Genomic DNA, 23,785 nt, shown 5'->3' on the forward strand with positions numbered 1-23,785 from the left:
GCTCTCTCTCTCTCTTTCTCTGTGTGTGTGTCTCTCTCACATACACACACAGTCACAAATCAAAACAACCTTATCTATTTTCCCTTTGCTCCCTCTCATCAAGTTCTTTTATTTCACCCTTAGGAGTTCTTGACTTCAAGGGAAGCTGTCCGCCTCCCAGGGCCACCCCTCCCTTTTCAGGTCACAGATTCACTATACACAGACTTTTGAATATAACAGGCATCTGCTTACCTTAATATTATGGCCGGCCTCTGTAACCCTTCAGAGAGAGTGGTCCTGGTCCCGGACGCAGATCACGCTAGCCCCTTTGAAGTCCCTTCGTGGTCGCCATTAAATATGTCGTAACTCTTAGCCGGTCTCCAAGTCGACACATCGCAGGGTGATCTCCACACTTAGACTTTTTGGTTACTGAAAACTGTTTTAGTTAGACTTAACTGTTAACTCTATAATTACGACAAAAATACTGAGAAAACTCCTCAGACCTGGATGAGAATGAGCAAACTTCTTTATTGTGGTCAATCAGCCAACAATCTTTTAAGAGAAATTGCCAAAAAGTAACAAATGAAAACCCCCAAAAAGAGCATGTCATGCAAAAATCAATCAAGAAAAACAAGAACTCTCGCGACGTTCTTGTAAAAATAAAAAACGCACACACACCACACACACACGCGCACACACACACGCGCACACAACACACACACACGCGCACACACACACACACGGGGCTGCCTCCTTCATCTGGCCAGAAGATTTTGACACCCCCGCCTTCACCCCCGATCTTCTCAACATATACCCTGGCGCTCATAGCCTCCTCTTTGGTTCGCAGTATTTCTTGGAGTCCCAGGTGCCATATCACCTTATTTATCGGCTTATTTATCTCCTATGTTTTCTAAATACACTGACCTTATTTCCCATTACCTTTTCCCCATATGCCCATTTATGGATTTTCCTCCCCTTACTTCTCAGGGCCTAGGTCTGTGAACCAATGTCTTTTTCATTCTACATAAGTTATCGCTATGAGCTAAGGTCAGAGAACCATGGTCTTCTTCATTTTCCATAACAATTTATGAGCTAAGGTCTGGGAACCATGGTCTTTTCCATTCTACACAAGTTTGCATTTGTTATTACAAATGTGCTCAGACTGACTAGGCCAGTAATTCTTAAAGTGTGGTCCATCGACCCCTAGTGGTCCACGAAAAGATGACCTAAACTAGGCAAGTTTTTATAAAATCGTCACTTATTTAAGTAGATTTTTAATGTACTTGCGAAACAGTTCTTGCCATTCTGTTTTAATAACGTAAAAATGGATTGGTGGCTAAACCAAAGAGGAGTCAAAAGAAAAGATCAAGCGTCCACTGAATGCAGCAAAACTACAGCACCACAAAGACCCACTGAAACTCTCCTCTTTGGAGCCAGTCATTCAGAAACTGATGTGTGATAAGCAGCACCACCCGTCTCATTGATATTCACGTTTAGTTTTAGATGGAAATCTCAAAATCTAAAATCCACAGAACTATTAGTTTTGTAATGTACTAGTTTTTGTTTCATGTGTAAAATCCCAGTAATTTCAGTGATATTGGACATTAAGGGGAACATTCTTTTCAGCATTTTATTGTTACCATAGTTACAACCATAGACTTCCTATACCCACCACCTCAGTTTTAAACTAATGGCTCTTTGGAATGGCATTAAGAGGGACCTAGGCTGTTACAGTATGTTTAATTGCATTTTTTTTTCCCACATGTGCACTTCGTTGTTCATATTAAGCTGCAACTCATTTCACATTTACTTTTTCAAATTAAATAAAAATTTATATAATAATTTCTGATCATATCATTGCATTTGTGTTTGAATAATTAGTTTTTGACTTGAAACAGTTGCATATTAAACTTAAATTTAGCTTATCCTTCCTATTTTGTTGGTTTTTGGGGGCGTATTAGAGTGGGATTCTGTAGGTGGTCCTCAGGAAACAATTGGAAGATAAAGTGGTCCTTGGGCTGAAAAAGTTTGAGAAACACTGGACTAGGCTGACAGCCCCGAATCTGATTACTTTTGCTAAGTTTATGATTACAATAAACATCTTTGGCCTACAACATCGCCTACATATGTCCTATGACAGCAATTGTAATATTTTGCAAGGCCTAATACTTTACTTTGGTTATAGTATTGTAAGGAATAATACTTTAATTATTTCCACTAAGATTTTTTTTACAACACCTGCAACTCTTTTTCATAGACGTTTATGGAGAACAGTGTTGCAGTTGTAAATTAAATTTGCAGGTCCATAGAATCCAGACCTTGAACTGTTTGTAAATGGATCAGCCTTCAGAAACTAGAAAACAGTAAGTTATACATCAGTCACAGAATATGAAATAGTGAAAGCCGAATCATTACCATGACATCTCTCTGCACAAGCAGCAGAGTTAATTGCTCTAACAGAAACATGTAAATTAGCACAAAAGTGTTACTATTTATACTGATAGCAGGTTTGATTTCAGGGCAGTACATGATTTTGGCATATTGTGGAAACATAGAGGTGGGTAAATGAATGAATCATGTACAATGGCCTGATTTCTGATTTTCTGGATGCAGTCCTATAAACAAATTTATTGCTATATGTGAATTTGAAGCACATGCAGGGAAGACTCCATTTCACAGGGTAATGCCAAAGCAGATGCAGCAGCAAAGGCAGCCGCAAAAAAAAATCCTCTATGAATAAAGAAACTTTGTGTATTTTGAAAATATGAACTCCCACAGCTGACCTTGAAGATCTTCAAGCACATTGCACAGCAGAAGAAAGAGCAGCATGGAGAAAAGCATGATGTGTGGTAAGAAATAGGGTTTGGTACAGGCCCAATGACAAACCATGCTTGCCAAATAAATTGTTTTCTTTACTATAATAAATTATCGCATGAGTAAGATCATGACTCAAAAGGAGGGAGTTACAACAATATCTCAAGATATTGGTACACCAAGTACTCCGAAATGTTTTGTAAGCGATGCTGTGTTAGATAGATAGATAGATAGATAGATAGATAGATAGATAGATAGATAGATAGATAGATAGATAGATAGATAGATAGATAGATAGATAGAATTGCTTTGTGAATTAAATCACTCATTATCAAATAAGCATATAGAAGATTCTTACTGCTAACATATGTCTTAAAACATAAAGAATTAATTATAAAAAAGTATGTTACAATTATTATAGTTCTAAAATAATTATACTTGAGCCATATGTTAAAAGGTTAAGTAGTTTATTCAAATCAAAAACCTAGAAAAAGTTATTATTTAATAAACAGTCATATAGCCGGACTATAAGGGCCTGAGGACCTGACGGAGAGGCTGGTGAAGTGGGAGAGATGGGACGCATGAAGGAATGGGTAGATGCTGAAGAGGCAGGAGATTGAGCTCAGGGCAGCAAGGGCAAACAAGAAGGCAACCATCAGTTTGGGTAAACTGCTCATTTGTATCATACAGGGAAGTCGTGGCCTAATGGTTAGAGAGTTTGCCTCCTAACCCTAAGGTTGTGGGTTCGAGTCTTATGCCGGCCATGACTGAGGTGCCCTTGAGCAAGGCACCGAACCCCCAAACTGATCCCTGGGTGTTGCAGCATATGACTGCCCACTGCTCCGGGTGTGTGTTCACTGCTGTGTGTGTGCACTTTGGATGGGCTAAATGCAGAGAACGAATTCTGAGTATGGGTCACTGTAATTAGCCATACTGTATGTCACGCCACTTTCACTTTCAGAGGGGTTTGGGTGGATTCTTTGGAAGTAAAGGGTTTCCTAACGATGTGTGAAGGCATGACAAAACACTCAGGCACTTCAGAGTCACTGATATGTTCACAAAACTTGACAAGCTGCCAGCAACGGTATGATAATAGAAATCCATTTGGCTGCTTGGAAGAGGTGGAACAAGCAGGATGCATCCTTTGGATAGCCCCGCTGAGATTGAGGCTGTTGATCTAAGGAAGGGGAGTAATTAGTAACTTTTAGTGGGAATAATGGAACTAATGCTTAAAATATGCACAAGCAAACACAGTGTGAGAAATAACAGGCTGAGATCATGAAAAAACAATGAACTTACTGTAGCAAGCTAGCAAATAAGCATAAGCAAAACTAGCAATAGTATGACATAAATCAAAACAGTAAGGGGAATTTTGCTTTATTATTACAATTGCAATAATTACACAGACCTTGAACTGTTTGTAAATGGATCAGCCTTCAGAAACTAGAAAACAGTAAGATATACATCAGTCACAGAATATGAAATAGTGAAAGCCGAATCATTACCATGACATCTCTCTGCACAAGCAGCAGAGTTAATTGCTCTAACAGAAACATGTAAATTAGCACAAAAGTGTTACTATTTATACTGATAGCAGGTTTGATTTCAGGGCAGTACATGATTTTGGCATATTGTGGAAACATAGAGGTGGGTAAATGAATGAATCATGTACAATGGCCTGATTTCTGATTTTCTGGATGCAGTCCTATAAACAAAATTTATTGCTGTAATGTATCTGTAAGATTTAACACAACAACCAATGAAACAACCACTGGAGCTGCAAGCATCACTTTGAGCACAGAGTAAGTGATGATCTGTTGTAATGTTTCAACAAATTCACAACTTGTTTGTCAATGACAAACCATGCTTGCCAAATAAATTGTTTCCTTACTATAGTACATTATCGCATGAGTAAGATCATGACTCAAAAGGAGGGAGTTACAACAATATCTCAAGATATTGGTACACCAAATATTTTGTAAGCGATGCTGTGTTAGATAGATAGATAGATAGATAGATAGATAGATAGATAGATAGATAGATAGATAGATAGATAGATAGATAGATAGATAGATAGATAGATTTGCTTTGTGAATTAAATCACTCATTATCAAATAAGCATATAGAAGATTATTGCTGGTAACATATGTCTTAAAACATAAAGAATTAATTATAAAACAGTATGTTACAATTATTATAGTTGTAAAATAATTACACTTGAGCCATATGTTAAAAGGTTAAGTAGTTTATTCAAATCAAAAACAGAAAAAAATATTATTTAATAAACAGTCATATACCCGGACTCAGCGCTATAAGGGCCTGAGTACCTGACGGAGAGGCTGGTGAAGTGGGAGAGATGGGACGCATGAAGGAATGGGTAGATGCTGAAGAGGCAGGAGATTGAGCTCAGGGCAGCAAGGGCCAACATGAAGGCAACCATCAGTTTGGGTAAACTGCTCATTTGTATCACACAGGGAAGTCGTGGCCTAATGGTTAGAGAGTTTGCCTCCTAACCCTGTAGCGATTTTGGCTCTCGAAGCAAGGTAAATATTTATGAGTAATTATAACGGTTACTTGCATTGGCTTACTGCACAATAGTCCGTATGCAACAGAGAAATCTCTGAAAAGTCAGTTAGGGTGGGGTCAGATGTTCTTCCAAGTTCTCCTGAAGATCAGAATAGTTGTTGTTCTTGGAAGTGAAGCTTGCTGCAACTTCTTTCAAGGAATTATTAGTTAAATAGTAAAAGAAGAGACACATTACAAAAAGGTTATAAGAATTAGAACCTTAGAGTATCTTATCTACTTGTTTTATTAGTTAAAGGAATGTCTCATTGTGTTGTGTGTGTGTATGTGTGTGTGTGTGTGTGTTCTGGTTGAGGGCCCCTATGAGTTCAATCAGAGAAGCCGCATGAGGTTATCTGGTCTTTGTGTAGGCTCCAGTCATTCTGGAGCCAGTTGTGTGTGTGTAAAACTGGGTTGCTCATCGGTTGATTGAAGATTAGATGCCGAAGTTTAGGGTGCCTGGGACCTGAAATCTAAATGACCTGTACCAGACGCTACAACCCTAAGGTTGTGGGTTCGAGTCTTATGCCGGCCACGACTAAGGTGCCCTTGAGCAAGGCACCGAACCCCCCAACTGATCCCTGCGTGTTTCAGCATATGACTGCCCACTGCTCCGGGTGTGTGTTCATGGTGTGTGTGTGCGTGTTCACTGCTGTGTGTGTGCACTTTGGATGGGCTAAATGCAGAGAACGAATTCTGAGTATGGGTCACCGCCATACTGTATGTCACGCCACTTTCACTTTCACTTTCAGAGGGGTTTGGGTGGATTCTTTGGAAGTAAAGGGTTTCCTAACGATGTGTGAAGGCATGACAAAACACTCAGGCACTTCAGAGTCACTGATATGTTCACAAAACTTGGCAAGCTGCCAGCAACGGTATGATAATAGAAATCCATTTGGCTGCTTGGAAGAGGTGGAACAAGCAGGATGCATCCTTTGGAAAGCCCCGCTGAGATTGAGGCTGTTGATCTAAGGAAGGGGAGTAATTAGTAACTTTTAGTGGGAATAATGGAACTAATGCTTAAAAAATACACAAGCAAACACAGTGTGAGAAATAACAGGCTGAGATCATGAAAAAACAATAAACTTACTGTAGCAAGCTAGCAAATAAGCATAAGCAAAACTAGCAATAGCATGACATAAATCAAAACAGTAAGGGGAATTTTGAGAAACTATGTAAATGAATATGAGGGGCTTCAGGTACAGGTACAACTCTGAGAAATAATAGGAAATTGCCTGAAATTTTCCTTGAGCTCAATAGATTTGTTGGCTGATTGATTGCAATAAAGATCTCTGCGCCTTCTCATCGATATCTGAAAAGTCTATTCATTGTTTTATTCCTAATCTATTACATTTAGTTCAGTAAAGTGTTTGACAGTTTAGTGGATATTTGGCTGAAGACAAAAGACCCTGGTTCACCCTGTGATGTGTCCAATTGGAGGAGGACTCTCAACATGGGAGTGTCTTCCATTCCCTCTTTTGTGATGATTTTAATGACTAGTCAAGGCACAAAAGTTTGTTCATCACTAGAGAGTGTAGATCTACTGCAGACACCTGAAGCTTCAAGCCTTAAGGTATGATTTACACTACACTGTCATGGGGATGTAATTAATTAAGGTTTGCTGAAAGAAATATTGAGATGGCAGATTATTTCTACTCTTTTTCTCTTCACAGACTTAAAGATGATCGTCACAAATGTACAGTTTCAAACACCGGTTTGTCTGTATCTTATAATGATCCTCATAAGTCAGACAATGGCTTTTAATGTATTTTTCTCAAAATCTAAAAAGCATCAGGACATAACTCGTGATGCAATTCTACAGACAACAGCTGATGTCTGCAAACAGCAAGCACTCAATAAGGGACGAAATTTTGTTCTGGTGAATAAATTTTTTTTTTATATATTGTATAAATAATCATTTTAATGACCATTTAAAGATTATGTTTGTTTTTGTTTTTTTTTTTTCATTTTATCTTTCTACCCCAGAAATTGCCAATGAATGTAAACTCAGTGGCAGAAGCTTGTTCCTCGTCTCAATCAGCCAAACATTTTCAAAGGAGCATCAATTACATAAGTCAATACAATGTCTTGGTTGACTTTTGGAAATTTTTTAAACCAAGTTACCATTTTTGCAATGAGGAGATTTTGGCTGGAAGGGATATTATTACTGCAGGAGTTTCTGCTGCCAAATACAGTGTCAAAATGGGACGATATGAAACTGCCAGAGAGGAGCTTGGTAAAGTCTTACACCCCTTGCAGGTATGACGCCATGTCACTGAAGAATAGCAGAATTGCTAAAAATTAAGGTAAAGATATATATGTAGAAATTTAATATAAGTTAGACATTGAACAGCATTGGTGTAATGCTTTATTGGGACATTACTTTAGTTGCTTAGCATTAACAGAATGTGAGGCTTGTTTACTTCTTGAAAAAAAAAAAATTGAATTTGTATGATTGTGTTGTAATTCAGTCCCAGCTTCATGTCTTTCCCTAAGGATTTCTACAGTCATAGTAACTGGATTGAGATGGGAAAGCGAAAACCTTACCCCAACCTGATTAAACCACACACCCCGATTAACAACATAGCAGGTAAATAAACACAGTGTAGATATATGGGTGTTTGTTGTGAATTTGTGGTTTACCTGTACATGTATTTCCTGTTCCCTTAAAAGTAAATGTACTTAGTGTCAGGATCTAGCATGGACTTTTTGACATTTGTTTACGTTTTGTGGTCATGTGTCTGCCCCGCCCTTGTCTAATTCCATCCCGCCTCAGCATACCTGTCCCTTATGTGTCTAATTGTCTTCCTTATTTGTCCATGCTGCGTTGCCTTTTGATCCTTGTCTTTGTTTTGTCTTTGTATGGTCTTCATGTGCTCGGTCTTGTTTTTTTCTTTTTCCCAGGGTTTCTCGGTTTTGTATGTGTTATGTTGAATAAATTGTGTTTTTAGCTATTTCTGCATTTGGGTCTGAATTTTATCATGAAGACACCCCTGTTTTCTGTCAAAAAACATGATTTATTAATATAAATTAGAAGACAATTAGACACATTTTTGTGTAAAAGACGAAATCGCTGCTGAAAGATTAACTTGGATAGATAGATAGATAGATAGATAGATAGATAGATAGATAGATAGATAGATAGATAGATAGATAGATAGATAGATAGATAGATAGATAGATAGATAGATAGATAGATATGAAATGTGTCATGAAATTGTGATTGTAACACTGATTTCTTGCAAAAAGACAAACATAAGAGAGGTAGTGTATGACAAATTTCCTCTGCCTTCTGAAACAGGATTTGTTGAGGTTGTGGAAGGGAGTTTCATGTCACAGGTCATACCCCAAGACTGGGGTAGTTATACAGCATCAGCAAGGTCTCTTCCAGGCAAAGATTTCAAGCTCTTTTGAAGAAGTGCAAAAATTGTGTTCAGTGTATCCATGGCAAAACTTGTATCATGTATACTAATGCTGTATGTGGAAATAAATTCTGCACCATGGACAATGCAATCACAAAAAGAATCCATAGCAGCACATGTTTTAGAGGAAATGACACAGATAGATTTGATGTCATACAACCTAAGTTTCTAGGTTTCTTATCTTTTTGCCAGATTCAGAAACATGCAGAAAATGTACAAGCAGCATCTGCAGAGGCAACATCCTGGAAGATGTCATCAAAAAGCAGAAACTAACAACAGCATACTTTGGCTGGTCCAAACCATATGGTAATGCCTCAAAGACTAAGCATAAAAAGTATTTAATAGGAGATGAACATAAAGAAAATTATCTGATAAATATTTTTATATTTTCCAGTTTTACCTGTTTAATTGAATCTGTTAAATTTTGAACTGCAATATTAATAAAACAAGTTAGATTTTGTTTACTCTGACATACAAGTTAAATATGTTGTTATCTTAAAATTTCTGTTTTACCTCAAGGAAAATGCAGTCATGGGGGATTTTATGATCCATCAAGTTGGTTTCAAGGTGGTATAAATAAGGATAGTGACGACTCCAGCCATGGTTATCTGCATTATGAGGCAGCATCGGTAGCTACTGCTGCTACCAGAGAACTACTGCAGGATATAAGAGCAGCAACTGGGGATTCTGAATTTCTTAGGTATAAGAACAAGTGTATTACTGTATAAATATGTTGAGTAATAATATAAATAAAAGCACAGACAAATGCATGCTACTATGTACTTTATCAGCAAACCCAGGAATATCTACTCAGTAGTACAGTTGTTTGTGACACTGCTCTTAAATGTCACCCCACAGACTGATGGGATTCAGCCAGACTTCAGTACTATGTTTTGTTGTTGATACCACTGGCAGTATGTCTGATGAAATTAATGAGATCAGGAGAGTTTATTCATCTATCATTGACAGTAAAGTAGGCACAGCTGTTCAACCTTCAGAATACATCCTTGTGCCATTTAATGACCCTGGTAAGTCTGATTCCTAAATTGTTTTCAAATATGAATTTTAAAAGGAAACTATTTTACTACTTTATGATGTATGTGATTACATGCATAATAAACACAAATGGATTCAATGCTCCCCTCCTTGAACTGCCACCTTATTGTGGTGGAGGGGTTTGCGTGCCTGAATGATCCTAGGAGCTATGTTGTCTGGGGCTTTCTGCCCCTGGTAGGGTCTCCCAAGGCAAACAGGTCCTAGGTGACAGGCCAGACAAAGAGCGGTTCAAAAACCCTTTATGAAGAAAATTATAACAAGGTCCGGGACGTCGCCCGGTATGGCGCAACCGGGGCCCCACCCTGGAGCCAGGCCCGGGGTTGGGGCTCGCATGCTAGCGCCTGGTGGCCGGGTCTTACCCCACGGGGCCCGGCCGGGCTCAGCCCGAAGGAGCGACGTGGGGCCGATCTCCTGTGGGCCCACCACCTGCAGGAGAAACCGTAAGGGGCTGGTGCAATGTGGATTGGGTGGCAGTCGAAGGCGGGAGCCTCGGCGACCCAATCTCCGGACACGGAATCTGACTCTAGGGACATGGAATGTCACCTCGCTGGGGGGGGAAGGAGCCTGAGCTGGTGCGGGAGGTTGAGAGATACCGACTAGAGATAGTTGGGCTCGCCTCCACGCACAGCTTGGGCTCTGGAACCCAACTCCTCGAGAGAGGCTGGACTCTCTACTACTCTGGAGTTGCCCGCGGTGAGAGGCGGCGGGCTGGTGTGGGCTTGCTCATAGCCCCCCAGCTCAGCAGCCATGTGTTGGAGTTCACCTCGGTGAACCAGAGGGTCGTTTCCCTGCGCCTTCGGGTCGGGGAGAGGTCTCTCACTGTTATTTGTGCTTATGGGCCAAATGGCAGTGTAGAGTACCCGACCTTCTTGGCGTCTCTGGGAGGGGTGCTAGAAAGTGCCCCGACTGGGGACTCCATCGTTCTACTGGGGGACTTCAACGCTCACGTGGGCAGCGACAGAGACACCTGGAGGGGCGTGATTGGGAGGAACGGCCCCCCCGAACTGAACCCGAGTGGTGTTCTGTTATTGGACTTCTGTGCTAGTCACAGTTTGTCCATAACAAACACCATGTTCAAGCATAAGGGTGTCCATCAGTACACATGGCACCAGGACACCCTAGGTCGGAAGTCAATGATCGACTTTGTGGTTGTTTCATCTGACCTCCGGCTGTATGTCTTGGACACTCGGGTAAAGAGAGGGGCGGAGCTGTCAACTGATCACCACCTGGTGGTGAGTTGGGTCCGATGGCAGGGGAGGAAGTTGGACAGACTTGGCAGACCCAAACGTACTGTGAGGGTCCGTCGGGAACGTTTGGCAGAGTCTCCTGTCAGAGAGATCTTCAACTCTCACCTCCGGCAGAGCTTCAACCAGATCCCGAGGGAGGTTGGAGACATTGAGTCCGAGTGGACCATGTTCTCCACCTCCATTGTTGATGCAGCCGCACGGAGCTGTGGCCGTAAGGTCTCCGGTGCCTGTCGTGGCGGCAATCCCCGAACCCGGTGGTGGACCCCGGAAGTAAGGGATGCCGTCAAGCTGAAGAAGGACTCCTATCGAGCCTGGTTGGCTCGGGGGACTCCGGAGGCAGCTGATAGTTACCGGAGGGCCAAGCGAGCTTCAGCCCGGGTGGTTGCAGAGGCAAAAACTCGGGTCTGGGAGGAGTTCGGTGAGGCCATGGAGAAGGACTATCGGTTGGCCTCGAAGAAATTCTGGCAAACCGTCCGGCGTCTCAGGAGGGGGAAGCAGTGCCCTGCTCACACTGTTTACAGTGGGAGTGGGAATCTGCTGACTTCGACTGGTGACATCCTCAGACGGTGGAAGGAGTACTTCGAGGATCTCCTCAACCCCACCAACATGTCTTCCATTGAGGAAGCAGAGGCAGAGGGCTCGGTAGTGGACTCGTCGATCCCCCAAGCTGAGGTCACTGAGGTAGTTGAGAAGCTCCTCAGTGGCAAGGCACCGGGGGTGGATGAGATCCGCCCTGAGTACCTTAAGTCTCTGGATGTTGTGGGGCTGTCATCGCTGACACGCCTCTGCAACATCGCGTGGCGGTTGGGGACAGTGCCTCTGGACTGGCAGACTGGGGTGGTGGTCCCTCTGTTTAAGAAGGGGGACCGGAGGGTGTGTTCCAACTATAGGGGATCACACTCCTCAGCCTCCCCGGAAAAGTCTATGCCAGGGTACTGGAGAGGAGAATTCGGCCGATAGTCGAACCTTGGATTCAGGAGGAACAATGCGGGTTTCGTCCTGGTCGTGGAACACTGGACCATCTCTATACCCTCACCAGGTTGCTGGAGGGTTCATGGGAGTTTGCCCAACCAGTCCACATGTGTTTTGTGGATCTGGAGAAGGCATTTGACTGTGTCCCTCGTGATGGCCTGTGGGGGGTGCTCTGGGAGCATGGGGTCCGGGGCTCTCTGTTAAGGGCTGTCCGGTCCCTATATGACCGGAGCAGGAGTTTGGTTCGCATTGCCGGGTGTAAGTCAGACTTGTTCCCAGTGCATGTTGGACTCCGGCAGGGCTGCCCTTTGTCACCGGTCCTGTTCATTATTTATATGGACAGGATTTCTAGGCGCAGTCGGGGGCCGGAGGGAGTCAGGTTTGGGGACCACAGGATTTCGTCTCTGCTTTTTGCAGATGCTTTTTCCTGTTGGCTTCTTCAAATCAGGACCTTCAGCATGCACTGGGACGGTTTGCAGCTGAGTGTGAAGCGGCGGGGATGAGAATCAGCACCTCCAAGTCCGAGGCCATGGTTCTCAGCCGGAAAAGGGTGGCTTGCCCTCTTCAGGTTGGTGGAGAGTTCCTGCCTCAAGTGGAGGAGTTTAAGTATCTTGGGGTCCTGTTCACGAGTGAGGGAAGGATGGAGCGGGAGATCGACAGGCGGATCGGTGCATCTTCCGCAGTGATGCGGTCGATATACCGATCTGTTGTGGTGAAGAGAGAGCTGAGCCGCAAGGCGAAGCTCTCTATTTACCAGTCGATCTACGTTCCTACCCTCACCTATGGCCATGAGCTTTGGGTCATGACCGAAAGGACAAGATCCCGGATACAGGCGGCCGAAATGAGTTTCCTCCGCAGAGTGGCTGGGCGCACCCTTAGAGATAAGGTGAGGAGCTCAGTCACTCGGGAGGAGCTCAGAGTAGAGCCGCTGCTCCTCCACATTGAGAGGGGTCAGCTGAGGTGGCTCGGGCATCTGTTTTGGATGCCTCCTGGACGCCTCCCTGGGGAGGTGTTCCGGGCATGTCCAACCGGGAGGAGGCCCTGGGGAAGACCTAGGACACGCTGGAGGGAATATGTCTCTCGGCTGGCCTGGGAACGCCTCGGTATTCCCCCGGAAGAGCTGGAGGAAGTGTCTGGTTGAGAGGGAAGTCTGGGCATCCCTGCTTAGACTGCTGCCCCCGCGACCCGGCCCCGGATAAGCGGTAGAAAATGGATGGATGGATGGATTCAATGCTATACAGTATGTGTACTGTGAAACTATTAAATTCATTTCTATGTCAATTGTATAGAACTTTTAACTAAGGATATTGTGTCACAGCAGCTTTACAGATTATACAAAATAATAAACAAAAAGTTGAGATTTAATATTAAACTTATATTTAAATTTATTTGTAATCATTACTAATGAGCAACCCTGAGGAAAACATGGCAATGAAAAAGAGATGGTATGAGGAAGAATCCTTGAGAGGAATAAGACACAAAAGTTTGCCTGTCATTATTTGACACTGGAGGGCGTGATTATAAATCATTATAAACGCTAGAAAGGGTGATTTATCAAAAACAACATTTTATCTTTTTAGTTTGATTATAAATAATAATGTCCTTTCTACAGTTATATACAGTCATTTGGAGTTGTGTAACTAGGAGCTCCTGAGCAATTAGCTTAACATCTGAGTTCATTGTAGATTAAAAGCTAACTACTCCATGTCAGAGCCTTAAAATGTATGATAGGTTGTTATATGTTAGGTTGTTATATGCTCATTGTTGTCAGATCAAATGTACTGGAGCACAAAGTAATGGGATGTATTATGCTTATGCCTGGCTAAAGAGATATACATTTAATCAGCATTTAAACTTGTATAGTGTGTCTGGATAGGGATTTAGATTTATTTCTAATGAGCAAGCTAGAGATCATGGTGAAATTAAATCCTCCCTGATATGGTAAAAATCACACAAGGCAGAACGAACAGGGATCATTAGTTGTTGTTTTTTTTAAATACCAATTTAAGGGGAGTATATTCTGTGGAAAGAGCAAGCAGACATTCTGCCAAGATAGCTACGGACATGTATGAATGTCTGTGTGGGTACTTTTTTTTATTATTTTTATTATTATTATTATTTATTATTATTATTATTATTTAATTTTTTATATTTTGAAAGAGTTGAGGATGACAGAACTCTCCATGCCCATAAACCCTCCAAATTCGCACCATTACATAAAAGAAAAGCTATTAACAAAATTTTTGATGAACGAAATAGGATTTTATCCTTGACTTAAAGACTGAGACTGGGCCTGTGTCTAGAACAAAAAAATGGAAGATTGTTCCATAACAGAGATATGATAACAGACATTATAAGATAAAATTTGAGGAGGAAAGAAGTGGTGGAATTTGAAAAAAGAAGAATGTTTTGAAGAATTCAGACAGAAGCTGAGTTTGGGTAGCCAGGAGAAGGAGAAAAGAAGATAAGGAAACATGGTGGTGGAACAAGAAAGTACAGGACAGCATTCAGAGGAAGAGGCTAGTTAAAAAGAATTGGGATGTAGAAAGGTCTGAAGAAAATAGACAGGATTACAAGACATTTCAGTGCCTAGTGAAGAGGGATGTGGTAGGCCAAACAGAAGGCATACAATGAGTTGTATGTCAGGTTAGACAAAAGGGACTTACTGTAGTACACATTCGCGAGACAGAGACATAGAGATTGGAAGGATGTGCAACAGATAAGGGTGGTTAACGATAGAAATGCAAAGATGTTAACAGGTGAGGAGAGAGTGCTGAGAAGATTGAATTACTATTTTGAGCTGATGAATGAGGAAAGTGAGAGGTAAAGAAGGGGGGAAAGAGGTGAACTTTGTAGAGTAGGAAATAGCAAAGATTAGAAAGGATGAGGTGAGGAAGGCTCTGAGGTGAATCATGAGTGGAAAGGCTGTTGGTCCTGAAGACATACCTGTGGAGGTCTAGGAGAGATAGCAGTGGAGTTTCTATCAAGATTGTTCAACAGGAATTTAGAAACTGAGAAGATGCCTGAGGAATGGAGGAGAAGTGTTTTAGTGCCGTTTTAGTTTAATCTTTAAGAACAAGAGTGATGTGCAGAGTTGTAGCAGCTACAGAGGTATAAAGTTATAAAGTGTAAAGGGAAAGAGTGGTGGAAGCTAGGCTAAAAAAAGAAGAGAAAGATGCACTGCATTTTTGTGGGTTTAGAGAAAGTGTATGACAGGGTGCCCAGAGAGGAGCTATGGTACTGTATGAGGATGTCAAGAGTGGCAGGAGTATGACAGCAGTAAGATGTGCTGCAGGTCAGACAAAGGAGTTCAAGGTGGGGCTACATCAAGGATCAGCTTTGAGTACCTTCTTGTTTGCTGGGGTGATGGATAGGTTGACATATGAAGTCAGACAGGAATCTCCATGGACAATTATGTTTGCGGCTGACTTTGTGGTCTGTAGTGAGAGTAGAAAGCAGGTGGAGGAACACCTCGAAAGGTGAAGGTCTGCTCTAGAAAGAAGAAGAATGAAAGTAGTGGTAAGGCAGAATACATGTGTATGAATGAGAGGGAGGGAAATAGAACAGTGAGGTTACAGGGGGCTGAGGTAAAGAAGGTGCAGAAGTTTAAGTATTTGGTGTAAACTGTCCAGTGTGATGGAAAAGAGGTGAAGAGGCAAGTGTAGGCGGGTTGGAGTGGGTGGAGGGAGTGTTGCGTGACAGAAGATTGTCAGCAAGAATCAAAGGAAAGGTGTATGTGACAGCAGTGAGACCAGATATGCTGTAGATGTACAGTAAGAGACTGTAGCAGTGAGGAACAGACATGAGGCAGAAATGGAGGTAGCAGAGATGAGGATGTTGAGGTTCTGTTTAGGAGTGACGAGGATGGACAGGATGAGGAACGAGCACATCAGAGGGAGAGCTCAGGTTGTCAGGGGAGAAGGTCAGAGAGGCTAGATTGAGATGGTTTGGACATGTACAGAGGAGGGAGATGGTTATATTGGTAGAAGGATGTTGGAGATGGAGCTGCCAGGTAAAAGGCAACTCAAACCCTTATCCAGAGCGACGTACATAAGTGCTTAAATCTCTAACACTGAATACATTAATGCTGGTTCACTAGGTTACATACTTAAGATACCATGAGTTTAAAACATTTGTTCAAAGTTACAATGAAAAAGTGTCAAAGGTTTTTTTTTTTTTTTTTTTTAAATGCAAAGGATAAGGAAAGAAGTGCTAGTTGAAGTGCTTCCTGAATAAGTAGGTCTTCGACCGCCGCTTGAAAATAGCCAGTGACTCAGCTGTCCGGACTTCTAGGGGAAGTTCATTCCACCACCTTGGTGCCAGTACAGAGAAGAGTCTTGTAGTATACTTGCCTCTTACCCTGAGAGATGGTGGAACCAGTCGAGCAATGCTGGTAGATCGGAGGTTACAGGGTGCAGTGCGAGGAATGATGAGGGCTTTGAGGTAAGAGGGAGCTGGTCCATTTTTGGCTTTGTAGGCCAGCATCAGTGTTTTGAATCGGATGCGTGCAGCTGCCGGAAGCCAGTGGAGGGATTTGCAGAGGATGGATTGCGTTCATAGGTAGACCTGCCAGCAGTGCATTGCAGTAATCCAGTCTAGAAATGACAAGAGACTGAACAAGTACCTGGGCAGTCTGTGTACACTTATTAGGTGGAGTTTCTGCTATAAAGATCCCTATGTAATTTGCTAGTATAGAAACAATTAAAAAAGTGATTTGATAAAATGTGACTGGACTTGCAGTCAGGACTACTGTCAGAACTGTTATAGTAAATTAGTCAGAATTTGAAATTCATGAGACTAGTGTTTCCAATAGCAAAAAAAAAAGAAAAAGAAAAAAGTTAAATTTTTTAATGTCATGAATAAAAACAGAAAATTAATTTTCATATTATATATAATGTTAAATAAAAGAAGAAATTGAGCCACTTCGTCAATCCTGATGTTCTACCAATGGCTGGAGTCTCGTCGCCCTTTGGTCACCTTGCCAGGGATTGATCTGCATGGTCAGCCAATGTCACATGGGATTGTTGTGTATAAAGCTGCCCGGAGACTGTCATGCCTTCTTTTGAATGTTGTGTCAGTCAACTGTATGGTCTGGTCTTTATCAGCAACCAGGTCTGTGTGAACTCAGAGTTTACGATGACCCATTAGTTCCTCTCGGCTGCACTATTATAAACTATTGTAGAAAGGACAATATTTACATTTACACTATTTACTGTAGTCACCCAAATGAGGATGAGGTTCCCTTCTGAGACTGAAGGTTTCTTCCTCTTATCAATTTTTTCTTGCCGCCGTTAGCTCCGGCTTGTTCATTAGGGATAGGGATAGTTATATAGAAAAAGTTAATCTTTTTTAAATTAATTGTAAACTTTAATTGTTTATATTCATTTATTTATTTTTAACCTTATTTTTAGTCTTTTTCTTCTTCTTCTTCTCCTTCTTCTTCTTATTATTATTATTATTATTATTATTATTATTATTATTATTATTATTATTATTATTATTATTATTATTATATATTTCTTTTTTGTTTCCATATGTCTGTAAAGCTGCTTTGATACAATGGAAAATTGTTAAAAGCACTATACAAATAAATTGAACTGAATTGAAAATGAATATTATCTGTGCTTCATAGATGCTGCTTTTTATCTAAGCAGAGACAAAATCATTAAGCATAACATTATAAAATGGATTGATTAAACAAAACAAAATGTTGCTCATTCTTTCAGATTATGGCCCACTAACAAGAACATCTGATCCTAATGTGTTTAAAAAAAAACTTAATGCACTTACAGCTCATGATGGAGGAGATGTACCTGAAATGTGTTTTTCAGGTCTCCAGGTAATTTCCTAACGTATTGCTTTTTGAATATCCTGAAATATATACCAGCAAAATTAAGCTCATTAATGCTTTCTTGATTCATGTACAAATTCATATATTTGTGTGAATAAAAATGTATTTCTGTTTCTAAAATATATATTCAAAAAGATGTCAAGGGGGCTAAATAGCATCAAGTGCTTCCTTAAATTCATTTGGTCATGAATTTTTTTTTATATAAATGACTATTTATATAATTTTATATATATATTTAAAAATGCCTCTGTCATTTGGACATTCCTGACAGAAATTACAAGCATGCATATTACTATCAGTGTTTCCTTTCCATTCTAGCTCGCCCTCACTGGATCTCCACCACAAACTCAGATTTTTGTTTTCACTGATGCTGATGCAAAAGATAAATGGTTGGCAAGCACCGTGAAAGCACTGATTGAGAAAACAAAGTCTGTTGTGAGTAAATGCAAATCTTATTTTTTATGTTCTGTTTTTTTCTCAGTTTGCTTTGGCCCAAAATAGATTTAAAGTTCTCAAAACATTAAATGCAAGTACTACAGGCATTTATACTGTGAGCAAATCTTTGTATTACCTACAGAAGGAAGAAACTATTTAAACCATTAACTTCTATTTCTTAAAAAAAATAAATTAATCATAGTTAATCAGATCAAAACAAAGACACGTGAAGGAAGAGAACAGGTTATGGTCAGGAAAAAGGAAAAATGAGAATGCTGAAGAAATCTTGCAGGTAAACACATGGAATGTGCACATCACAACAAAGAAAACACAAATATGGGTTTAAATAACTGGGAGTGTGACTGGGACTGAAGCTAGGCATGAGACATAAAATATGTGATAGCCTAGTGGATAAGGTGTTGGACTACTGGTCAGAAGGTCATGCCACCAAGCTGCCAGTGCTGGGCTGTTGAGCAAGGCCCTTAACCATCAATTGCTCAGATGTATAAATTGAAATAAAATGCAAGTCACTCTAGATAAGTGTGTCTGCTAAATGCAAGAAATGTGAATGTAAAATAGACATAGACTGACGAAGTGCCTGAACCTTAGATTGGTGCATGGCCTGGTACTAGTACAGGGCCTAGGAGGCTACCATAAAGATAAAGCATAAAGCATACCATAAACCAATGCAAAATGCTTATAATGCTCTGGTGAAATGTCTAATTAGTTTGCAGTACTCCACAGTGTTAAGAGACTATAACATATACAGACACACAACAATTATTGATACGGTTAATTAAAACATTTCAAAGTTTTGAAATTATGCTGATCATTAATTCTGTCTTAACTTAATTATAATTAATGATGAGATTATCTTTAACCACTTAGCAATTATGTTTTCTTTTTTCCCAATCTGAAGGTGAACTTTATGCTAACGCCACAGCCTAGACGTCTCCACAAGCGAGCATCCACTGGGCTTTCCACTCAGCTGAACGAGGTCTACTATGACCTGGCTCAGGCCTCTGGAGGTCAGGCTATAGAAGTAACCAAGGAAACACTAAGCCAGGCCACTAGCATTATTGCAGATATCTCCAGCTCTACACTGGTAATTACAGATTAACTTTAAACCTTATAGCTTGCTGCTGCACTACAGCTCATAAAAATATTCTAAAGAAACTTTAGTGCTGAAGTTAAAATGATATAATACTTTTTAAAAAATTGTAGAAAACTTCTTATTTCATAGTTCATATTAGCACTGAGTAATATTAGCAGAGTAACAATCACATTTCTGCTTCTTCAGGTCACACTATTCCAGGCTGTTAGAAAAACAGTAGATACTGAAAACTTCTCGGTCTTTGTGGATTCCTCTGTGCAAAACCTGACAATTTACATCACAGGCAACTCTCCAGATTACACTATCACTAGTCCCTCAGGTGTGTAGATTGTAATATATTTCCAATAACCCTCCAATAACGTCAAGTTAATGCAATGCTAGACTAAATATTCATAATGTGCTATTATCTAACCCAGGAGTCTCACAGAGCAGCACTGAACTAAATGGGATGTTGGGGCTTATTCAGAGAGTCGGTAACTTCCATACAGTGCGACCAAATATTGCAGAGCAGGTTGGATTGTGGCTCTTCAGTATTAAATCCAAACAGATGTACACCATCAAAGTTGTTGGTACAATCTTTGCAACTCTCTTCTGATTATCTGTGAATTAATAAATGACAGAAATGAAAGATGTGGTTCAGTGAGTAAATAGATCTGTCTGTCTGTCTGTTTGTCTTTATCTCGGTTTGTTTTTAATATTCAGGTCAAAGTGCTGTTGACTTCATGTTTGACTTTGTAGAACTTTCCCAAGGGCTTCATCCAAGCTATTCTGTATTAAACAGCAGGCCTGCAAGTAAGTCAATAACTTTGCCTAACAGATAATTAGTTAACTCTGTTTACATTTTTAGCTTATATTTTTATTCTATTTTTCACTTCAATTTAGATAGCAATGTCACCCTGTTGGTGTCCATGGTCGGTGGGGACAGTGTGAGTCTTACAGAGGTGTCTCTGGTCAAAGCCTACAGTTCAATTTCTTTAAATGGGTCACTAGAAGAAGTAGCTAGTGGCCAGTACTTAGTGACCTTCAACAGCATCCCAGCACGAGAGTTTACTGTTCGTGTGTTTGGACAGATCAGTGTCTCTAGGTATTCAGCTAACACCTTTCAGAGACAGTCACCAACTCAATTCCAAGCATCAACTGTGACCATTACTGTAAGTCTGAATACAAAATATTCCTACTTAATATAATCCAGTTGAAGCAAATACAAAATTATCTTTTTCTTGATACCCTAATAAACGGGACTATATAATTATATTATATTATATTATATTATATTATATTATATTATATTATATTATATTATATTATATTATATTATATCGCTATATAATACATCTAAGATGCTAACTGTATATCCATTTCTAATGGATGAAGCCTTGGCCTGGAGGTGTGGTCATCAGGTGGTCCCCAGTCTTCACTGGGTGTTTCGACCCTTAACCACAACACCCTATAGTATTGGGTCAGCAGTGACTGTCCAGGTCACTGCCCCTCTCCTCCACGTTTCCAGCTTGTATCCTCTCTCTTATGCCAGAGCCAACAGGAGGCTCTCTCTGCCACTTCCCCCAGCTTACGAACACCTGCTTTCCTCAAGTGGCCTCTCAGTCCAACCATTGTCAATAGATTCCACACAGATTGAGCTGGGAATCCACAACATCCGACTTCCACTGTCATCAGTCAACATGTCCACCCTTTGTCCTGGCAGCCTTCAACAAGTTGCTGGTATTTTGACTTTTTCTCTCTGCAGATTCCTCACAGCCCTCCTCCCACGGCAACGTGAACTCCACCATGATGATCTTCCTTCCCTCCAGAGACCACATGAGGATATCGGGCCTTAGAGTTGTAGCCAGTACCGCCTTGGGAAGTGGAGTTTCCTCCCCAGTTCAACCTTCATTTCCCATCCCTTGGCTGACTGCAGAAGGTTCTGCTTGTCTTGGCTGTGGACGACAGGTCTTTGGCCTTCTTTGACAAAGGCAATGGTGCTCAGCAATGGTCTTACTTCTTCATGAATGCAGAACACAGTTCACTACATGTGATTGTCTTCTTGGGGAGGTTCCATCTCGTCCAGGCACCTTGAGTTGCAAGCTCGATGGATTTTGCTTTTCTCATTTCTTCGTCAAGGTTTTGAATTTTATCCTGGATCATGGTTCTCTTCTCCCTAAAAGTTGACTTTGACTACTTCTGGAAATGTGATGTTCCTAAACCCTGCCTTCCAGTATAAGCGTTTCCCATGATATCTTTGGTCATAAGCGAACATTCTGCCTGGTTTATTGCTGTACTGGCGGCCCACTTGCGGCCTGATATTGTTCTGATTCCTGCTTCCCTGGTAAGTTTCAAGTCCCTATATGTCAGGGACAGTCTGCAATTAACGTCTTTAAACTCCTCCACCACTGATGACAGGGGAAGCTGGGGCTGGCCCTTGGTAAAGCCCCAAGGATGTAAAGCTTCCCAACCATCTTCTAAGGTGCTTGTTGAACTTCCTCTCCATTTCTGTTGGTAGGAGCACCTCATATACAGTGAGAATCCACATGAGTCTTGGGAGCAGGCTGTGTTGGTAAATCCAGCACTTGTATTTCCCAGGCAGGCCAGACTTTTCGATCTTCTTCAGCCACTCTTCAACTTGTCTTCCGGTGCTGGAAATGTTCTTGGTCTGACAGGGAATCATCATACCACTTTCCCAGGCATCTAATTTGGTTGCCCTGGATGTTATGTGGATGTAATATAATATAATATAATATAATATAATATAATATAATATAATATAATATAATATAATATAATATATAACCATTTAATTGCACTCATTATTATTGTATAAAGTATTTATATATTATAAATAAATTTCATGGTTCAGAATATTTATTGCTCATGAAAAGATGATTGTAATGGCATTAAAAGCATTAGTTTTTCAGTTTATTCTGTTACAGTTTACTTTCTTTCATTATTACTCTCAGACTCAACCTGTTGAAACAATGGAACCAGGAAAACAATTCACTCTCCCTTTCACTCTTGCAACCAATGGCACTGCTGGAAGCTTTAATATTAGAGTTAGCAATGATCACAATTTTGAAACTCAGTTTAACAGATCCATAACTCTTGAGAGTGGAGTCAGTGTGAATGATACAGTAACTCTGACTGTACCAAAAAACACTTCCTCTGGAACTGATGTCACTGTGACAATTGAAGCTGAAGCAGTTGATGGAAGCGACTCCAACTACGCTGTGCTACGTATCGCTATCATTGCTCCGGTAATTGCTAAAAATACATTAAATATTCCAGGACATTGTCGAAGGAGTTATTAATGTCTATATTCTGTTGTTGAAGAGAAGCACATTTAGGTTGAGTTTAGGTTAAGTTGGCAGGTCATACCATTATACCTCAATACAACCACTACTATGATATTTATTTCATGTCTTTGTGGACATCTAATAAAACCTGCTGAACAGCTAAAAAAAAAGGAAATTTAATAGATTAAAACCTTGTTTCACCCGATTTTGTGTTTGGGATACATGCCACAGGAAAATGTATCCCAAATTAAAATATTCTATTTGGATGAAATGTTTTAATTTTCTAAGTATAAACAAGAAACAATGGCAAAATGGCTGAACTGAAACTAATGCTGAACTGTTTTCTCCTCCTTAAAGATAACAGATTTTACTCCTCCCTTGTGTGAGGCATTCAGTGTAAATGCTAACTGCTCAGGCAACTGCAGCCTCTCCTCATGGCACGTCACTGCTAATGTGACTGATGGAAATGGGTCAGGAATTCAGAGTGTGAGAATCCTTCAGGGAAACGGCAACCTCGCCACTACCACTGTGTTCAGTGACACAGGTGTGAATGTCACTATGGTCACCTACAATGCCTCTTGCTGTTCACAGGACCTGGAACTGGTTGCTGTGGATGAAGCAGGAAATGTTGCTTCCTGTTTTCATTTTGTACGAGCTACAGAACTAAGCACCAGCACTGCACCCCCTGTAACAGCAACATCCATGTCTCGTCTCATCCACCAAACCGGCACTAATAGTGCTGAATGTTGTTTGATTTTGCCAGTCCTTCTTTGGCTCAATGTTGGAATATCAGTTTACCAATTCATGCAGCGCTAAGTAAACAAAGGAAAAAAAATGCTCAACAGATTTAAACTGTCTATACTCTGAATGTATTACTCTTTGATTTGAGAGCCTATTATCTTTAAATGTCAGTGCACAAACCATTTGTGCTAATCATATTATTACATCTGAAATCTGTGGTATTGATCTTCTTTAGCATCAGTTATAATTGTTCACTTTCTTTTTGTTCTTAAGTATTTGGTATTGTTATTCACATCCAAAGAAAAACC

The 23,785-nt window shown here is 40.7% G+C and overlaps 1 protein-coding gene across 1 annotated transcript; it reads left to right on the forward strand.

Annotated features, from left to right (window-relative positions):
- The first annotated feature begins 6,135 nt into the window (after positions 1–6,135).
- LOC113656514 (von Willebrand factor A domain-containing protein 7-like) lies at positions 6,136–23,562 on the forward strand. Its single transcript, XM_047811910.1, has 16 exons — positions 6,136–6,928; positions 7,029–7,234; positions 7,342–7,614; positions 7,852–7,945; positions 8,970–9,083; positions 9,297–9,477; positions 9,636–9,805; positions 17,779–17,891; positions 18,222–18,338; positions 19,258–19,443; positions 19,639–19,771; positions 19,869–20,021; positions 20,155–20,244; positions 20,335–20,603; positions 22,404–22,697; positions 23,094–23,562. The coding sequence occupies exons 2-16, from the start codon at positions 7,037–7,039 to the stop codon at positions 23,550–23,552; spliced, it is 2,844 nt and encodes a 947-aa protein (XP_047667866.1). The 5' UTR covers positions 6,136–6,928; positions 7,029–7,036; the 3' UTR covers positions 23,553–23,562.
- The last annotated feature ends 223 nt before the right edge of the window (positions 23,563–23,785 follow it).

This window comes from Tachysurus fulvidraco, chromosome 4 (genome assembly GCF_022655615.1).
Source record: "Tachysurus fulvidraco isolate hzauxx_2018 chromosome 4, HZAU_PFXX_2.0, whole genome shotgun sequence".
NCBI classification, from domain to species: Eukaryota; Metazoa; Chordata; class Actinopteri; order Siluriformes; family Bagridae; genus Tachysurus; species Tachysurus fulvidraco.

Bases quoted from the DNA above. Each gene is read 5' to 3' on its own strand.
- LOC113656514 (XM_047811910.1), top strand. From the start codon at position 7,037: ATGATCGTCACAAATGTACAGTTTCAAACACCGGTTTGTCTGTATCTT. The intron at 7,235-7,341 runs GTGAATAAATTT...TTTCTACCCCAG, and splicing joins AGGGACGAAATTTTGTTCTG to AAATTGCCAATGAATGTAAA. The intron at 22,698-23,093 runs GTAATTGCTAAA...TCCTCCTTAAAG, and splicing joins GTATCGCTATCATTGCTCCG to ATAACAGATTTTACTCCTCC.